Source organism: Astatotilapia calliptera, chromosome 4 (genome assembly GCF_964374335.1).
Source record: "Astatotilapia calliptera chromosome 4, fAstCal68.1, whole genome shotgun sequence".
Taxonomy (NCBI): Eukaryota; Metazoa; Chordata; class Actinopteri; order Cichliformes; family Cichlidae; genus Astatotilapia; species Astatotilapia calliptera.
In genome coordinates this window covers 30,518,196-30,538,471 of record NC_137425.1, presented here as the reverse complement: position 1 = coordinate 30,538,471, position 20,276 = coordinate 30,518,196, and the positions used below count along the sequence as shown (strand labels likewise).

General features: G+C 41.3%; 3 protein-coding genes across 6 annotated transcripts in view; 1 reads left to right on the top strand and 2 right to left on the bottom strand.

The window, feature by feature from the left end:
- The window catches only part of cln3 (CLN3 lysosomal/endosomal transmembrane protein, battenin), a 39,924-nt gene extending 39,410 nt beyond the window's left edge, over positions 1-514 (bottom strand). The window contains exon 1 of the mRNA XM_080300465.1: positions 414-514. Coding sequence (XP_080156591.1) covers positions 414-473 — 60 coding nt within the window. The 5' untranslated portion in view covers positions 474-514. The remainder of the gene's footprint in view (positions 1-413) is intronic.
- Positions 515-1,898: 1,384 nt separating this feature from the next.
- On the top strand, positions 1,899-4,022 carry LOC113021381 (tryptase-2-like). Its single transcript, XM_026166026.2, has 5 exons — positions 1,899-1,993; positions 2,173-2,353; positions 2,886-3,145; positions 3,355-3,491; positions 3,692-4,022. Exons 1-5 carry the CDS (start codon positions 1,939-1,941, stop codon positions 3,869-3,871), a joined length of 813 nt encoding a protein of 270 aa, XP_026021811.1. The 5' UTR covers positions 1,899-1,938; the 3' UTR covers positions 3,872-4,022.
- Positions 4,023-7,812: 3,790 nt separating this feature from the next.
- dus1l (dihydrouridine synthase 1-like (S. cerevisiae)) lies at positions 7,813-19,035 on the bottom strand. Of its 4 annotated transcripts, none has more exons than XM_080300462.1 (14): positions 18,696-19,033; positions 16,252-16,497; positions 15,817-15,925; positions 15,608-15,658; positions 15,351-15,463; positions 14,730-14,812; positions 14,459-14,562; positions 14,215-14,362; positions 13,494-13,590; positions 11,550-11,638; positions 11,271-11,437; positions 9,535-9,572; positions 9,231-9,306; positions 7,813-8,936 (listed from the first exon to the last, which is right to left on the bottom strand). In XM_080300462.1, the coding sequence occupies exons 1-14, from the start codon at positions 18,903-18,905 to the stop codon at positions 8,779-8,781; spliced, it is 1,689 nt and encodes a 562-aa protein (XP_080156588.1). In that variant the 5' UTR covers positions 18,906-19,033; the 3' UTR covers positions 7,813-8,778. The 4 variants fall into 4 exon arrangements, with proteins under 4 accessions (XP_080156588.1, XP_026021745.1, XP_026021744.1 ...); XM_026165960.2 differs by lacking the exon at positions 18,696-19,033 and adding an exon at positions 17,417-17,554 and having other exon boundaries at positions 16,252-16,493; XM_026165959.2 differs by lacking the exon at positions 18,696-19,033 and adding an exon at positions 17,417-17,552.
- Positions 19,036-20,276: the final 1,241 nt, after the last annotated feature.

Sequence of the window (20,276 nt, the reverse complement as noted above, 5' to 3'; positions counted from 1 at the left end):
ACTGGTAAAGTACATCATGCAGTTTATTGTGGAAAAATAAGATGTAACGATGGAAATGGAATCAGAGGAAACCAAAGACATCCTCTGCCTGGAACATGATGAGTATATGAGCTCTGGCAGCGCTCCTCATCACATGACAGTCCTGCTGCAGGGTTAGAGCTGTGCACTCTGAATAGACTGCAGGTACCTTCTCTTACTATGAGCAGTGACATAGAAATAGCTGTTGTTACTCCTCCAGTGCACCTTATGCATCTTTCATTTGCACCTAAGCAGGTGAAATGCATTCACAGCAGTTTCTGTTTCCTGATTGGACAGATCAACATCTCTGAAGACTTTGTGCCAGAATCCAGTGATCAAGTATTCCTTTCATTTATTTGAGCAGTGCATATTTAAATACACATTTGTTTTCTTACAGACGCCGTTTCATTTCGTGACTCTTGTTTCTCGAGAATGTCATGTGCGGCGCTCAGCATCACCACGTAAGCAAAGTTGTTGCACAAACCGAGGAGCCTGTATAGATGTGGAAAGATAAAAACGAGATACGGAGATGCATCAAAAAATAACAACTTAATCAGCGGCTGCAAAATCCCCCCCTCAAATTTTTTTTTTAAATAAATAAATAAATCGTGCACTCATTACCTTTCAAACCTTTTTGCATTACCAAGCATTTATCAGCTACTCACATTCACTCACATGAATAAGACTTTCACAGTCTTTGTGCTTTCCATGTCGTTAACCTTTGTTTTCAAGCTTCTTAAAAGTCTTCCTTTTCCTTCTTCCTCCTGTCCATCCTTTCAGTTTAGTTCCTCAATATTTTCTAGCTTTGTGTATTTTTCCCTCCCTCCTTTGTTCTTTGCTTGTTTTCCAGTAGCAGCTAAAGTGCCTTTTCATTTCACTACCTGCTATGCCACCTTGGGCTTTCCATCTGTGCTTCAGTTTACTTACTAATGTGAATTATCAGTGTGACAGAATTCAATGACAACTTTTCTTTTGTGACTTATTTGTGGCTTTTTGTTATTCCTAGAAGGTTGAATGGCAATAAAGCAAAGCGAGAGATTGAGGGATATGCAGCAAATGGCAAACACAACAGAACTTAGGTCTCTGCAATGAGTACACAGGTCTCAATAGTTGGAGCACGAGTACTCGGTCCTTGCCCTTTCCTCTGCCTTTCTGTCTCCATTTTCGCTTCGCTCCCTTTCAGTCGTACATGCTCGAGACCTTTACTTAGACTTAGAGTTTTTTTATTGTCATTGTGCAGTTTCTTGCACAGTGAAATTGGGTAGCTGGACCACAAAGGTGCAAAGGTAAGAAGAGAAAACAATATACAACAAGGGGAAAACAAATAAATAATTAAAATAAAATAAAAAGCATATATGGATACATATATGTGAGTGAAACTATATACATGGAGTATGCGTAAGAACCATTGAAACAGAAACATTGTGGGTCTGTATACAAGAGCAGTTATATAGTATAATAAATAAAAAAGGGTGGAAGGGCTAAGGTCATTTAGGGTGGAGATGGAAATTCTACTGAGACCACACCTTTTATGCCTTACACTTTAACTCCACCACCCCCCACTTTTAGATAATTTAAGTGGAAATAAACACAGCAGTAGCAGGTAACTTTTCAAGCACAATGTGTCACACTAACAGGTCTGCAGTGCAGATAAATCAAATAAAAGAGTTAAACTCTTTCATCAAAGATGGCATTCGATTGTTCAAAATATATATTTTTGGCACGTTGCCAGAATATTCAACCAAAGTCTTCAATTATTTTTCCACTGTATGTTAAAAACACATGTACATTTTTTTAGGTGTGGTTTGAGATGTAAAGGGCGGGACTAATGATAGTCATCTCTCCAGCAGTGCATATAAAGCTGCACTTGTTCCCCCCTCACCACACAGAGGTACTGCTACACTGTTCTTCATCACGGCCATGGCTTTCTGCAAACTTCTGCTAACTGTGTTGGTACTGCTGCACAACAGTGGTGGTGAGAGAGAAAAATGCTGAACCTTAATTTCCCAACTCCAGAGCCCAGATTTCAGAGTGCAGCCTCGATAGACTGATGCTCTAATGTTTATCATCCATTCTGAGCAAAATAGCAAACATGGGATTTAATTTTCTTAGATGCCTCAAACTTACATCCAGCATTTTGTTTGTGTTTTTCAGGTCTACTGGGAAATGAAGTGAGGAGCTCCATCATTGGTGCAGAGGATGCCAAAAAGGAAAGTTGGCCATGGATGGTTCACCTCAACATGACATCTAAAGATTCGAAATTGGAGAAATGGGGCTGCGGCGGCACCGTCGTTGCAAAGCAGTGGGTGCTGACTTCTGCACAGTGCGTGGCTAAGTAAGTCTGTGTGTGTTTGCAGAAACGTGTCTCATTATTTTTATGAACATCCTCCAGAGCAGTCATAACAAAAAAGCTTCACACTGCATGTGAGTATTTTGGGGGAATAATTACTCATAGGGACCTTCACTGTTGGCCAATAAAGACAAAATCATTTCAGGACACTTTCTGACAAGTGTCCTGAAATGGTCTGACAAGTTAGGTGAGTGGGCCTAACTTGTCAGACCTGGAGGCCTCAGTCAGTATTTAAATACACCATATGCACATTTCAGCACCTTAAGCTGTGTTTTTAGTGAGTAGCTGCATATTTACACACCCAGCAGACACCGCATCAAGTCCAAACTAATGTAATGTTTACTCCACTGCAGCTCCTTTTCTTTTAATTCCTGCCAACTATGAAAAAACATGCGCAGCCCTTTAAACTGCTGAATGCACCAGTGTCCACAAAACCCATGTGTAGTGTTGTTTTGTTGAAGGCTTGGTCATTCCAAAATACATGAGACTTAATGTGTGTGTTTCTCTTGTCATGCAGTTATGATCATCTTCGATCGTTCGTTGTTGTCGGCGCATATCAGCTGCAAAAGGCGGCTCACCGTTACATGGGTATAGCCAATATTGTTCAATACCAACACCTGGGCAACAGCAACAAAAATGACATTGCTCTGATCAAGCTGAAGAAACCGATTACATTTTCAAAAGATGTTGCACCAGTGGCTCTGCCTGACAAGGATGACACCTTTGGTCCATCATCTGAGTGCTGGATCACTGGCTGGGGGGAAGTGGGAAATGGTGGTAAGTTAAGCACAGAAAGTAGGCTTTAAAATGTTCACGCTGTAAAAGGCAGGCTCACAGATCCATTGTAAATTGCCATACTGTCACCAGTAAACTGTATTTAATTGTGTATAAACATAGCCTACGTCCATACTTTGCATAGTAAGGTACTTCACAGATAAGAAACATCACCTTTCTGTCACTTCCATACTTTTCCTGTGTGTCCACAGTTCCACTGAAAGCTCCAGAAACACTTCAGCAGCTCAAGATTTCCATCATCTCTCAGAGTACCTGTAAGGAGAGGCTTCCTCAGATAGCCTCTAATACACTATGCACAAATGACAGCAAGGGAAGGGGTGCCTGCAAAGTGAGTTTTTCCCTTTTTTTTAGTCTTTTGCATTTAATCAAATGGATTATTACCACTTTGAAATAAACAAACACTTTTTGATTTATCACACATGAAGTACTTTACTTTCACTCAGCTGAATTGACAGAAACTAGTAGTTACTCGTTACTTTGGAGTTTATTGTTGAATCTAAGTCTAAGTTGTGTGTTTTGCTTCCACAGGGAGACTATGGTGGTCCACTGGTGTGCCGTAAAGGGGGGAAATTAGTTCAGGTGGGAGTCATGAGTTCTGGTGGTTGTGGCCCCAAGGACGGCCCTGGCGTCTGTACTGAGGTTGCAAAGTATCTGACCTTCATAAACGACTACATCCACCGTCCTGGGAAAGCTCCAGCTGAGATGTGAACTCCTCAGAAACCGACACTGCCCGCTGTACTCATCTCATAAGCTGTCTTACTTTTAGCTTCTTTCCTGTAAAGCACTGTCACTCCATGGTAATGGTAGCTGACTGTGGCTCAGTTAACAGATTTCTTTGCATTAAAGCTTTAAAGCATCACTTTAGTGTCTCTTTGTGATTTGAAGAATTCCTGTTCACATGTTTCAAAAAAGGCACTGATGACACCCCCACGTCCATAGCAACGCCTTCCTTGGATACATAGTTATATGTGTGCAAATTTTTCAATCAGATTTTTAGCATTTTTACAAGTCTATATTATATACTGGGCCGGTTCTAGACAGGCATACATGAGGGGGCAGAGAGAAATGTAAAGACAAGACAACACTCTTTGCAGTCGTCTTTTCTTGCATCATTTCTCCTTGTGTCCTTTCATCTCCTCCTTCTCCGTCACCTCATCCACCTGATTCATTTCTGTGTTGTAACTACTCTGCAGTGACTAAATGTCATAACAACAGTTTGTTAATTGGATAAAATCAACGGTTATCTTTTCTTTCTTTCTTCTACTTTAGTAAATGTCCAGGTGAACAAAGGTGCTCCCTCTTCAGGAGACAAAGTGTACATATCACTTATCTTTGACAGCTTGCAGATGGTATAAAACTTTCTTTTTACAATGACAGACTTTTACCGCTTTGTTCTCACTTTTATTTATTTTGTTTTATTAAATACCTTTTAACTTTTCAGAATTTACACTCAAACCCAACCCATAATAGCCACACAGTGCACTTTGCAAATCCAACCAGCAGACTTGGGTGGGCGGGATCTAGTCTATGGTCTGCATGTTTGACACCCCTTAAATATTACATCATAGAAAGTCTCATTTTTGACACATTTGAAAGAGAGTCTTTCCAAATTTCGTTCACAATTTGACCACCTTGATTTGACCACTAGATGGCACTCTGCGCTCAAAAATATTTATAGTGTATATCCAACAACAGGAACAGAATAAACTGATGCGGTCAGAGGCACGTCGTTCTTTTGACTAATTCTCATATTAACATGTAAAAAATAAAATAAAATACAGTATGCAGTATGAAACAATAACTAAAACATGTGTTCAATATTAATTTTGTGTTATTTATAACACAAAAGGTGTGTAGTCTAAGGAGCTTGAAAAGAAAAGCGTCTGGGCTTCTTTAGGTTGCTTGAAGATGGTTCACCTCTCATCTGAGAAGCTTCAGTTCTAAGGTCAAATGGTGGAGAGTCCCAGATATAAACCTAGTGGGAGTGACCCCCCACAGAGGGACAAAAGGACCCACTGATGATCCTCTACCTAATCACATGAGCCAACGTTTAAAACTGGGTGTGGGTCCCAATCAGCCAGGGTTTCGGGTGAGCTCACTGTGAAACCTGGCCCCACCCTATCATGTGAATTCCTGAGGTCAGATGGCCCAGGATGTGAGTGGGCGTTAAGGCGTCTGGGAAGGGATCTCAAAACTGGATTATAGATGGAAGAGAGTTGGTGTCGTAAACCCCCGCCTCTGTTCAAAGATGGTCGCTCACAGTGGACATAGATGGCTTCTTTCACTCCTCTTTCAAACCATCTGTCCTCTCTGTCCAAAATGTGAACATTGGCATCCTCGAAAGAGTGACCTTTGACCTTTAGATGCAGATGGACTGCTGAGTCTTGTCCTGTGGAGGTGGCTCTTCTGTGTTGTGCCATGCGCTTGTGAAGTGGCTGTTTGGTCTTTCCAATGTAGAGGTCTGGGCATTCCTCGCTGCACTGTACAGCATACACCACATTGTTAAGTCTGTGTTTTGGAGTTTAGTCTTTCGGGTGAACCAGTTTTTGTCTGAGCGTGTTGCTGGGTCTGAAATGCACCGGGATGTCATGCTTGGAGAAAACTCTCCTGAGTTTCTCTGATACACCGGCTACATAGGGGATGACAATGTTGTTGCATCTGTCCTTCTTATCCTCCCTCGCTGGTGTCTGGTCTTCTTTTCTGTGCCTCTTTGCTGACTTTAAGAACGCCCATTTAGGATAGCCGCACGTTTTGAGTGCTTCCTTTACATGTGTGTGTTCCTTCTTTTTCCCTTCAGGCTTAGAGGGAACATGGTGTAGGGTCCTGATTACTCCAAGTCTGTGTTCCAGAGGGTGATGGGAGTCAAAAAGGAGGTACTATTTGTGGGGAAACTCCCACTGGGTTTAAATATGGGACTCTCCACCATTTGACCTTAGAACTGAAGAAGCTTCTCGGATGAGAGGTGAAACGTCTTCAAGCAACTCAAAGTTGAGACGCTTTTCTTTCCAAGCTCCTTCGACCCCGCATGCTACAAACTTTACTCGAGTCATTTAGACAGCCGTTAGCACATGATTCTCCTTATGGGGACCTGATATGTTTAATATGCTGCTGAGAATATAGCCCAGAAGAAGCGTATAGTATAGCTTTTATTTTGGAAAGAGCCATTTCTCTGTAATAAACTCTCTTTTCCAAAGATGAGTGATTTCTCGATCAGATAGATTTTTTTATTATTATTTTGTTGTTTCAGCAACATTAAATTTAAAAACTGTACTTTTGAGTTAAAATATATATTTCTAATTTTAATAAATGACAAATTAAAAAGGCATGAACTTTTTTTGTATCGAAAAAATATCGAACTGTGACACCAAAGTATCGAACCGAACCGTGAATTTTGTGTATCGTTGCACCCTTAGTATTAATGTTTATTTTTATAAACACAATTTATGTTAGCATAGATGACGCACCTTGCTTTAAAATACTGCATTGTACCAGCTGCAAAGGCTATAAGAAAAACCAATATGAAAAGCAGGAAATAAAATCGACAGGTTTACCAATTTGTCATAAATAAATAAAAATTTAAAAATAAAAAAAAACGTAAACAGGAAGCTACTGGAGCCTGCAACCAAAATTCATGTTTTTTTTTTAAAAATTGGATCTAAAATAGCTCATAACAGTAAATACTTTCCAGCTATTTTAGGGCATAAGTAATAAAAAAAATATTGGAATTAGTTAAAGCATTTTTGGGCTTGCTTAGGTGGTCCTGTTAGTAAACAAGCTAGTTACCAAGGAGACAAAGACATCAATGCCACCCAAACAGCAACCTGAAAACGTGAAGCAAAAACTGCAGTTCCTGGATTCGCCACTTGAGGCTGTCAGTCACCAAACACTTTGCTAAAATGCTTTACAATATTAAAAGTGCATTTACTGTCTGCTGTAAAAATGGTTTGGACCTTTGTTGTAGTGTCAATAGATTTTTTCTCTGAATCTGAACACCTCTAAGACTTAACATTAGGGACTTTACCACAATGTTGAACAGGAGTCCTGTTAATCCGAGTTACCTGGATTTAGCATTTTTGTGAGTTTTGCACCTTTTGAAGCATTTTTAAATGGCATTAGTCCAAGAAGTTTGTGCTAAAGGCTGACGAGTGCAATTTATGACTTCTTTACTTTGTCCCTTATTAGCAGGTTTGTGTGAGAGCCATATGCATGTGGATGACGCTTGCTAACCAAACTAAGCAGAGCTAGTTCACAACTTAACTCTTCCACCCAAAAGGACTTTTTAAAAATTACAATGGGAAGAATTAAAATGTGTTTTCAAAAATTCAGAGTCCAGAAACCAGAGGGTGATTTCATTATAGCTCCGTCCATTACAGATAAAAATCTATATATTTGTTCATCTGTGTTGCCAAATTTACAGTTACCCCCAACCTTTGACAGTGTGGGGCCAACTACCACAAAACACACATCCTCTTTGATGTCCATTGTACCTTATTACCCTGTATACACAAGAGCATGTTTTACTCAGCAGCAGAGGGAGCGCTGAATTGTGTCCTTTATGCTCAAGTTCTGGACAGACAGTGATTTCATTCAAAAGGCACACAGTGCACTATGCACTATGGCTAATCTTAATGCAAAATAAAGAAAGTAACCACATTTATGACTTTAATTAAACACATATAGACAGGTAGATGCTGCATCCAGTCATGTCAGAAGAGCTTGCTCAGGCGATACTAAGGCTTCTGACCAGCTCCTGTATGAAACGCCACTTATTTTAAATATATGTCAAACTAAGAAATAAGTAAAGTTCCACTTGTGAGAACTGGTTTTATATTTTACTTATGACTGAATTAAAATGGATTCTGTCATGTTTGAACAAGAAGATGAACGCTTTAATCAAAGTAATGTATATGAGCCTGAAAATGACACTTATCAGTCCCTATGATGGGTTAGGTAGTCCTAACTTATCAGAATGCTTCAAAGCATTAACGTGACAGACATTAACGTGTGTGCTTGAGTTGTACATACAAAATTAAGCACACTAAACATCTTGTACCATAAGTACAGTTGCAGCATTTGAACAATCGAAACTGCTTCAGGGTCCTTTTACAGTTCAAGTACTTAGAAACTCTAACTGTGTTCTGCCTCCACAGAGAAATAAGCAAAAGGAGACCGTGCTCTCCCTGAGCTATATATGTATGTATGTATATGTTGGCACAGTGTTCCAGTGAACAGCAGTTGAGCAATGCAGCATCTACATGTGTGTATAACACATCTGCCACCAACAAGTTACTAAATCTTTCCCTGTGAAGACTCACCAACAACTTTGGGCAAAATAATGTCTTTAGAATATCTGTCCTTAAAAAAAATGTAAAAAATAAATAAATTATATTTGAACCACTGCCAGTCCCCCGCCCCGACTGCTTATTCACCTAGAAATCCCTTTTACATAAAAATAAGCTTTTATTTTTTGGTCTGTTGATTGATGACACTTCACCATCAGTCCCAAACAGACTACTTAGCAGCTGTGTACACAGTATGCACCGACTACTGCATGCACTGCTTCCACCCTCCAGTGAGTGTGTGGCTTGTGCACGCAGAGATGGCTGCAGTCCTGCTCATAGTAGCAGCCGAGGCTCCTCCAGTTCCCTTCTTGAATCCTGCAGAGGCTGAGGAATGTGGTCGCTTCTCTCCACCTCTGTTGTGGATCTCTCCGCCTGCTCCTTCTCCTCTGCTTTCCGTTTCTCTGCCTTGGTCTTGAACCTCAGCCCGTGGCCTGTTAAACACAGGAAATAAACACATTTATATCACAGATGAGTCGATCCTTTTCATTTCTTGTTTTTTCTTTTTCTTGATTGTGGATTCACAATCTGGATAATTGCTGTATTGTATTGCTGTGGACTGTGTAACCCAGTCTAACACATTAATGTCCTAACATGTGGCGGTAATAAACTCTGGGAGTCTTTGTGTCAATAAATCAGCAGACAGTGTGATTAGAAATCATATCCACTACACAGGATCAACACACAGCACCTCATGAGTGAGTGAGTGTGTGTACGTACACACTTACTTGGACAGTCTGCCACTTCTTTGTAAGCCTTCTTCTTACAGCAGCCTCGACAAAGGCTGAAGACGCACTTATTCCCCTGCAGAGGAAAGTTAAAGCTCACAGGATTCAGGCTAACGATCAAATAAAAGCAAATTAAGTGGCTTAATCTCAAAAGCGGTGCGAATGGAACAAAACAAAGAATTTCTAACTAAATGTCATGTCTAACCTTTATGAAAATGTGCTTGAGCAACTGACAATTGAATCTAATAGCTCATCTTTTAATCTGTTGTCCAAACTAGAAGGTCAGTGTTTGAATTCTGCTTACCTTTGGGTTACCACATTGTTCACATTTGATGTATTTGGCTGCAGGAAGAAATAAGATGCACATTAGTGACCAGTGACTCACATTTTCAATGAGGAACTTGACAATTTACAAGACCGGTCAAAAGTCTTACAGCACCCCAATTTTTCCAGTTATTTATTGCAATTCAAGTCCAATGAAAAGTTTGAAATGGTACAAAGGTAAATGGTGAACTGCCAGAAGTTAAAAAAAAAGATAAGGTTACACAAAACTGAAAAATATGTACATAATGTACAAAAGGCCTTTTTCAGAGAACACAATATGGGTTAACAATTTAAAGCCGTTCTGCAGCAATGGAGGTTGATCAAGCTGGTGCTACTAATTCCTACAGGTGTTCCAACTTTTCTGGATTACTTACTGTGGCGGGGCGTGGGTGGCGGCGCCACAGCAGGGAAGGCGAATGCACCTGTGCGGCATCACAATCACACCTCGCCAGCTTCAGAGTGGTGTAGGGTCCCGTCATGGGGTTGCTGTCGATGTGTGTGCCTGGCAGCCGCAAAGCTGCAGCCCATTGTAAGTGTACAGCAACCGTGTGTGGGAAAAGTGGTTGAATAAAGATGCAACAAAGCATGGTCTGCCGTGGTCATTTACACTTACAACCCCCTCTGTCTGCATAAAAGCAGTGTGGTAACATACACTTGTGAGCATCACCTGAAAGTATTGTACTGCAGAAAATTCTGTGTTGCTACAAAGATGGCGTGAATAGGGGAATTAACAATGGAAGCGAGACAGACCATCAAACACTTAAAAATGTTATTCCTACAGAGAAATTGGAAAGAAGGTCAAGGTGTCAGTGAGCACAGTTTCCTTCAACATCAAAAGGCCTCAGAAACTGTGACAGGAAGAGGCCACAACTGAATCAGAGGACAAGTTTCTGAGAGTTAACCGCCTTGTGTGATCAGCGGCTCACAGAACAACAGCTTCAAGCACAGCTTAATAGTGGTATAGAAAGCAAGTCTCAGTCTCAACTGTGAAGAGAAGACTTCGAGCTGCAGGTATGAGAGGACGAGTTGCAGCAAGAAAGCCATCGCTAAGACGTCAGAATAAGACAAAGAGGCTTGCCTGGGCCATGAAACCCCACCAGTGGAAGACTGGAAGTCTTGAATTTGAAATCTTCGACATGTAGGATCTTTGTACACCATCAAGTAGGCGAAAGGATGGTCCCTCAGTGTGGCGCATCAACTGTCAAAGATGGAGGAGGAAGAGTGATGGTCTGGGGCTTTTTTTTACTGGATCCAGGGTCGGCGACTTGTACAGAGTGATGAACTAAAACGGCTGCCACAGCATTCTGCAGTGCCATGCAATACTCTCTGGTTTGTGCCTAGAAAATAGTCGGGGTTCATCCTACGGCAAGATAATGACCATCGAGTCTCCATCGAGCTGGTTTGGGATGAACTGGACAGAAAAGTGAAAGCAAAGCGACCTACGAGTGCCACGAGGACCTTCTGCAACAGTTTGGGAAGGACTTTCTGAAGAATATTTGATTTCTATTGTAGAAAGACTCCCACGGGTGTGTTCAGCTGTTATATCTGTCAAAAGTAGATACTTTTTTTTTTAACTCCAATTCCGTATTTGTACAATGCTTTCATTTCAGAGTGCAATGAGACATTAAAATGCATAATTTTCAATTAGAAAAACTGGAAAAATTGGGGTGTTCTAAGACTTTTGACCAGCAGGTTAAGTCGACAGCACAAACTTACGTTTCTGTTCGGGGCAGAAGTTCTTTTTGGGGTTGCGGGATCTCTTCTTCTGCTTGTTTTTAGAGAGTGTGTCAGCTGACTCACAGTCCTCCAGTGCCCTCTTCTGACAAACCGTCTTTTTCAACACTGATGCCTGGCTGTTACCGTTGGTAACCGTCTCTTTTGGCCTGTAACGTGATCATCCATTAGTGAGAAATCTTTTGAGAAGTGTGTTCATGGATCAAAAGATGTGCATTACTTTCTTTTTACTGAAGTAAGTAGAGATGTGTTGTGACTTACACTGGTCTGACATATGGCTGGCAGATCCAGTGGGGGAAAGGAAGTCCGCTTTCTTTATCTTCTGAATCTTTTCCTTTGGCTATCTCCTCCTGAATAGACAGAAAGCCACAGTCAGGAAACTTTCAGTGCCGCAATGTCTCGATGCATGCTCAATCATCCAGGTAAATAAATCCCAAAAGGTACGTCCAGATGAACAGAATCAACCTTTTGGGAGGGTGCCATAACATCACACAAACCCATTGGCTGCATTTCAAACTAAAATATAGCAAAAATGTAAAAAGTCTATGCTAATGAATCTAATAATTTTTTCCTTCTTTTTTTAGAATTACAAAAACTTCCCAACTTGTGGAAAGGACAGTAAACACTTTCTACACTATGACATACAAATCAAAGGTCATGTGACCCTGAACAAGCAGCAACTGAACAAGCTGAAGCTCTAAACCAGGGGTGAGGAACTCCAGGCCTCAAGGGCCGGTGTCCTGCAGGTTTTAGATCTCACCCTGGGTCAACACACCTGAACCAAATAATTAGTTCTTTACTAAGTAGGACCGTGTGACATGACCAAAATCTCATATCCTGATATAAGACATTTATCGTCCCGACAACGATATAAACCACAAACATTTTTCCTTTTTTGTAAATTCTGTGAATCTCGGGCAGCTCAACTTGCGTGAAGTGTTTCCAGCTGGGTGTTGTATACCTGGAGTCGACTGTTTTGACCGATGCATGAAACGATACATTTTTAGACATAAGTTGTAACGTCTGCCATTTTCTTTCTGAGTATTTATTACATGCGGGGAAAAAGCCTGTTCTAATGTTTGAGTTTAAGGGTTATTTTGAGCACCTGACGGCTCTTTTTTGCTTCTCATCCGTAAACTCTCTCCATACTCTTTTACGTGACTCTTGCGTAGGTGGTAGAAGAGGTTTGTCATGTTTGAGTCCATGGTGGAAACCAGTTTGCAGCAAAATTTGCATCGTACAGTTTTCTACTCCGTGTCAGACTTTTCATAACCAAACCATGTCCATGCTACAGAGGCAGCCCCTTGTTTAGGAATAAGGTCCTTGGTTTTTTTTTTTTACTGGTCCTTCTGTTTGTCATCATTTCAGTTTATTGCTAACGACAACGCATAAAAACAGTCGCTTGTCCATCCGTAGTGTGGTTATTTTAATTATAAGAGAAAGAGAGAACGTTAAGAAATTCATATAGCCACTACAGTGACCATCAAAACGATGAAAAAAAAAAAAAAATATTGCCGTAAACGGTTTATGTTGTGACACCACGAAACAAACGATAGCGTAAAACGAAACGATAGACGTTTTCGTATCGCCATCTGATATATATCGTTATATCAAACAGTCCTAACTTCAAGACATGTTGAGGAGGTCATTTAGCCATTTAAATCAGCTGTGTTGGATCAAGGACACATGTAAACCTGCAGGACACCGGCCCTCAGACACCCCTGCTCTAAGCAGTTATACATGGTGTCAGTGCCGCTTTCCTTAAAGCTTAAAAAAATCAACAGACAACATCAGGTTAATATCAGCATTTGACTGAAATATTAGTGTCTGCCTCTAAAAATCGAACTTTCTTGCACCTTGTAGGTGTTAAGGCTGTGATGACATCTTGACCACATGTGAAAACTATAGAGGAAATGGGTCACGGTGAGTTTCTAATGCAACACAAAGTCTACTTGCTACCGAACAATGCACCTCATTATCACATCATTCCACGGATTCTTTGGGAACTGTGTTGCTGAAATGCCTGTAGTACACAGACATGACTGCAGTCTACCCACTACACAGCACAGAACTATATAAAAACATACAATGATTACTTTAATAATGTCCATCTGCTTCTGGTTTCACCTCTGTCGCTATGGTAATGCTGAGCTCTTAGCTACCTCCTCAGTTGTGCATATTTGAAAGGATGTTTCCTGTTTGTACCTGACAGCGAAGCCTCAGCTGTTTGCTAACGTCAGCCAAACCCTCCAGAGTCTTCACCTTGGCCAACTCCTCCCTCAGGTCCTGGTGGATCTGCAGCCTGAACAGACACATGCATGCAGCATGCAGGAAAGGTCACATTTTAAAGCAGTACTGCTGAGCTATAGCAGGAAGAAACATTGTGTATGTTTCCTACCCTGTACTAGATCACTCAATGAACAGCGAGCATGAAATATGATCTGGTGCAGTTATGTTTAAACTCAGTAACTGGGTAGACATGACACGCTATCATTTAGTCTATTAGGAACTACTGAGACCTTCCTGGTGTCATGCCCGATGTTAAAATAAGCACAGAGGACAGATGTTCATCTATGCTGGCACCTGAAATGTGTTGTAGGTCATCACAGAGAAAGTTTGATCCACCACAGCTTGTATAGGAAAAGATGGACACTGTGATGTCACTTATTGGCCCTGATGTTTTAAAACACACATAATAGACGAGGGGCGGAGCTCCTAAACCAGACTTTATCGTTTTTTATTACTCCACACTGTGTAAAATTAAAATCATGTTGTATTCAGTAATTTAAACTAATGACTGAGGCAATAAACTCATCAGCAAGTATTTTTTTGAGCTTATAAATCAAAGAAGCCATATTTGACTCTTGGACCAGTAGCATTTCTGGGAAACAGAATCTCCAAGTGCAGGAGGCAAAGAGAGACATACGTGTGATGCCACAGCTTGAAGAGGTGGGCTCGAACATAGGACAGAGTACATGGAGGATACCGCTTCACCACCTCTAGATACTCCTCAGCCATTTCCCACACCGGGGGGCTGCGGCCTTCAAACAGCGCTGGGTTATGGAGGTTCCCCTCTAAGAACAATACAACACAGAAATTGTGGTTGCTATGGTCGTCATCGTCACATCAGGGAAGAAAAGTAATAAATAAAACAAACTCCTGCTCCTGACCTGCACTCATCACTCCCTGCACGCCTGTTTCCTGAATGCAGCGCTCCACATCACTGAGGTGCTGGATGTTGCCGTTAGCAAATACTGGAATATTTACCGCCTGCCTGTAACAAATCACAGAAGTCAATATACATTAATGTTATTTGGCTCATCAGCTTCATGGTTCATCTGATTTTGCTTTAATATCAAAGCTACTGCATTTAATTATTAGTTAGGAAACATTGGAAACAGGAATCCATCCCACATCAGATACAGAAGACGAGCAGCTCACCGTACAGCCTTTATGTGCTCCCAGCTAGCGATACCCGTCATGGCGCCTTTCTGGTCTTTGGTTCTGCCGTGCACTGTCAGCAGCTGGGAGACACGTCAAGACCCATCAACACAGATTTATTCTAATGCTTCTGGAAACACCATTTAAAGCAAACACACAAATCAACAGTCAGAAATGAAAATAAACTATGCAGCTGTGCGTTACGCTCGTTCAGTGAAGCGTAAAACAAAGATGGCCGAGCCACACCAAACATCAGATTTGCTGAATTTACTCCTCATCACTGCTCCAGTTTAAAAAATGATTTTCTAATGTAACACACTGTTTTCTGTGCATGTAGTTTTCCTTAAAAGCTCTTATTTGTAAAAGGACTTTACATAGAAATGGAACACATCCTTAAAAATACATACTGGCAAAGTTTGCTTATGGTGACTTTTACAATAGCCCAGCTTCAGCCCGCTCGTCTGTGTCTTTCTATACACTGTACGAAGCTCAACTTAGAAAAATCTTTCCCCCCCTTACAACAACAGCTAAAGTAAAAGGACAATTCTGTTTCTGCTACAGACTGGGAAGTGACAAGCCGGAGAGCTGGCAAACTCATTCAAATTACTGCAGAGGTCATACCTGACATCCAGCGTTCTCGAGCATCTGGGCATAGCGGACTGTTTTTTCAACCTCCTTGAACACACGGATCTTGCACGTGATTGGCACTTTGAGCTTTTCGTTGGCTAAGCTGACTGACAAATAAGGGGAAAGTTTAGGTGCCTGAGATTAAACTGATTAAACAAACAGAAGATGTGGGAAAAATGTTTTTGCATCATGAATATTCGTGAAAACATTATGTCCAACAACAGTCTTCAGTCACACAAACACAGACTTACCCATTTTTTCCAACAGGTCCCATTCATCTTGTAGAAAAACTCCATAGTGTCCTTAAAAAAAAAAAAAAAGAAAAGAGAAAAGAAAAACATCAGTGTCAAGTTCCCCTTTCACTCGTCTGCAAGTTTGGCAACACTATTCTTTCTGATGCAATCTTTAAGAAATGGTAACGTAAGAAATTCATGGGTTCATATATGAATGAAAGGTTTACCTCTCTTAGCGATCATCTGTGGACAGCCCAGGTTGAGATCAATGGCGTCACAATAATCCTGAGCCAGCAAAGCTGCCTGAAGGAACACCTCTGGATCATTGGCACAAAACTGACACACAGAGGATGGAACACTGATTTAGATTAGGCAACAGCCGATGAAGTGATTAAGGTGATGTAATGGTTACATTTGTTTCTTTCTTTCTTTGCCTCTGATAAGGAGGTTTTGAAATGGGCAAAACTGAAAATTTAAATTAAAAATGGACAAATAACAAAAGCCTGCACTTTGAATTTTTTTTACTGCACCACAAACGTCTTGAAGTTTAAAAAGAAAACAAATAAATAGAAAATACAAAACTATTAAAAGCATTTTTAAATTACTGATATTACTATTTAAAAACAAACAAACAAAGAACTCAACTCAGTGTTGATTCTCACCTGTGCAATGAGAGGGCTGTCCTCCTCACAAACTTCATTGTAGAGGTTTTCCCTCCTGTAGTTGGCGTCACGGACAAACACCTGAGCATGCAGCATGGGGGTGTAGCAAAGCTGAGCACCGTGTCGGCGGCTAAGCAAACGCCAAGCCAGCTCACTCTGGTCCACCATGGGAGCCACCACATAGCGTGCTTCTTTCAGAGTTTTCCTCCAAAACTCAAAGCCCTGAAGTTTGGCCATCACAGCTGACTTTGAGAGAAAAGGAAGGATAAGAGGTAAATGGACTGGTTCTTATACAGCTTTTCTACTCTACCTGAGCATCCAATGCTCTTTCTATGCCGGTGCTTTCTAGCTAACATTCTCACACGTTCATTCAAACAACTGGGGGCAAGCATCTTGTCCAAGGATGTTTGGCATAAAGACTGGAGCAGTCAGGGATCGAACCATCAACCTTGTTATTAGTAGATGACCTCCTGAGCTGCACAGGTAAAAAGTTATTTTCCTGCAGTTTCAACACAAAAACTCATCAAGGCATAAGTTTTTGAAAACTAGCCAACTACTCCAAACCCTGTCAATATAGCTAAAATAAATAATAAAACAATAACGTAGAAGCAGGAAGAATAAGCAGAGGTAGCCCATCAGGTAAATGTGTAACAGATACATTTTTTGATTCTCCATGGGGAGAATCAACCCCAACCAAATGTCCAGTGTTTAGCCTCTGACCCTTCAACGCTGTCTGGGGATTTTACTTTCAGGGCTTCATTCCTGACTGTGTTATTGGGCTGCAGTATAATTATAGTAGTGAACTGTCCGTTTTCTTTTTATTTATATTTGGTTTAAATCGTCCACTTATTATTCAAATTAATTAACGAAAGTGTACTCTTTATTTTTCCATGACAATTGGACAAATTGTGGCTCCAGTGTCTCTAGCATGTATCACTGACTCTTCAACTGTGCCTGAACTCTGTCAACATGTAGCTAGCAAAGCTAACCGCAGGGAACAGACATGTACCGCATGATGTCCCACCGTAGTAAGAAACACAGCCACCAGCTGAGAAACAGAGAAAATATCCCAACATAATGATACATCTCTAAGACATTTACGTTTAACCTTGCTCATGTGTTGACTGCACCTATTTAAAAATCTAGGAATTAGGGTTTTTTTCACCTGTAGTCCTGGCGTAGCACTTTCCAACTATGTGTAACAGCGAAACATCGCCGGTCGGAAACCTTTTTCAGTTTCCCCCGCTTGTTCTTCTTCGTCTGCTTAAAAGCAGTTGGCATCAGTCTACGTCAGTGTTTTACTGACCCCATGTGCTGTGGTGCATGGAAGCACCAGACGAAACAATAAATCTACAGTACACGTACAATGACCGTACATATGTGATTATTTTAAGTGTTCGGCATTTTAAATCTCACTTAAGAAAAAGTGCATAACTGCTTGTCATGCAAACAATTATTTTTGCAATTATATTATATTACTTTCTGTGTGCAGTTTGCATGTTCTCCCCGGGTACTCCGGCTTCCTCCCGCAGGCCAAAGACATGCACTTTGTGGGGATAGGTTAATTGAAAAATCTAAATAGCTAGGTTTCATTTGACGTAGACGTGACGTCGACGTAAAGCGCGAAATTTGACTGGCGGTCGGAAGTGAAAAAGATAAGCGCAAAATCACAGACAGACAGTACGCAAAATGCCTATGTCCTGTTGTGTTTACGGATGCTCCAGTAGGTCGACCCGAGAAACTGATAAACGGTATTTTAGGGTACCAAAAATAGCCCAACGAAGAGGAGAAAAATGGAAAATTCTAACCGAAAAACGTAGGAAAAAATGGATTTTAAATTTACGTTTACAGTCGGGAGGAGCAGAGTCTGCCAATGCCCGTGTCTGCAGCGACCACTTCGTCAGAGGTAATGTTATGTTTGCAAACGAACTTATTAGCATTAGGTTGTCGTTAAATTCTCGTTTACTTAGTGCTTTTAAGTTAGTAGTCTAATATTGACTTGATTGGGACTATAGGCTGCCCAAGTGCTTTGGATGACTGGGCTCCGACGGTCAATCTCGGCTACGAACGAAAACCCAGATCGGAATCAGTTCTCAAACGAGAGAAAAGAATGAAGCTTAAGGCAGAACAGCATCGATGTGCAGAGGCGATTTTGGATATGCAACAGACGGCTGAGAGCCCGGATTTGAGCCTAGTGACAGTGGAGAACAGGCTACTAACCCTGCCATACAATTGCAATGAGCTGCAATCACTTCTCCATCCTCCTTTGCAATTACCCAAGTCTTCAGAGGTGTCTCGTTAGACCGCTGAGAATGGTTTACCTTGAAACAAACAACTGTCACTCTAACGAAGTCCTAAGGATGTGGCATGTTTGTTGACGTTAAAGCCGCTACCGCTAACTGTTAGCGTGTTTAAGATAAAGCAATATAAGAACAAACACTCACCCTTGCAAACACCAAACTGTATCCATCACGGAGACGTTTTGTTCCAAGGTTGTGGACCCACCCGCTGACAAAAAAATTGTACGCCTCCAGACTCTTGAAAGCTTTCATTTGCTGCCTAGTGTAGTAAGAAGTCTGGAGGACCAAGTAGTTGGTGATATCCACAGCCTCGATAGTAGGCAAATCCTTTACTTCTGTGGTGTATTCGGACATTTTCAAAGAATACGGATCACGTCCGATATATTTTTTTTAACTATCTGTTTATATCTCTCCCGAGAAACGGGGTCTAAAGTTGCACAATAGCTGCTCTCCTGACTCTCCACAGTGTCCTCCATGTTTACTTCCGCCCTCCACTCAAAAATCGCGCTGCCTCCGCACGTCATCAGAACCACGTGACCGCAACCCAACTATTGCCGACAGGTGTGAATGTGAGTGTGAATGGTTGTCTGTCCCTGTGTGTTGGCCCTGCAACAGACTGGCGACCTGTCCAGGGTGTACCCCGCCTCTCGCGCTATGACACCTGGGATAGGCTCCAGCACCCCCCGCGACCCTGAAAAGGATATGCGATGGATGGATGGAAAAATATAGAGGTACTATGTAGGGCTGGGCGATATGACCCAAAATTCATATCTCGATATTTTTTAGCTGGATGGCGATATAAGATATATATCTCGATTTTTTTTTTTTAAGCCATAAGTTAAGAACAAAAAGAGAGTTCTTAGTCACACTGTGTCCCAGATGTCACACGGGCACTTTTATTTACATACAGCGTAGATGTACATGAAGAAATTACTCAAAAATAAATTATCAGCATTTATTAAATAATCATGGTCCATAAATAAAAGAAAACAATGTTGTTTTTGTGCATAGCAAAAAGCTCACAATTGTGCAGTCAAAATGTAAACTAATAGACGCTGAGCGTAATAACAAAGAGACAGATTTCACAGCTGCACCACGTCTCTAAACAGGTGCCATTTGTGGTCCTTATACACACACAGTACGTATCACTCCGCGAGGCTCCTCCCCGGTAGCCGTAATCCTCCGACATCAAGCCGTGCAGCTCCGTAGCTTAGCAAAGTCATATTAAAACATTTTTTGACAGATTGCTGAGCGCTGTGTATCACATAAAATCGGTTCGCGGTCAGTAAGCACAACCAGAATTCATACATAAGGCGCACTGTCGAGTTTTGAGAAAATGAAAGGATTTTAGGCCGTGCAGCCCCTCCGGGCTGCATGTCGTTAGCGCGGTTAGCTCGCTAACACGTTGACGCCGTCCAGCCCCACGCACGGGGCCATCCGCGGTAACTCGCTAACGGAGATTTTCCGCTTTCATCTTGTCATTGCCTGCAGGTGAAGCTATGGGGGAGGCGAGGCCGAGTAACGTTGCGTAGAGACAAAAGTGGACGAAAGAGAGGCAAACCTGCGGCTCCACAAGTATAATTATAACGTAACATAGGCTATATCGATATAAACGATATTGCCACATCTTATATCTCGTATGAAAATATATCGATATTTTTAAAAAACTCGATATATCGCCCAGCCCTAGTACTATGTTTAGTTTTAATATCTGTTAGTTTGGTC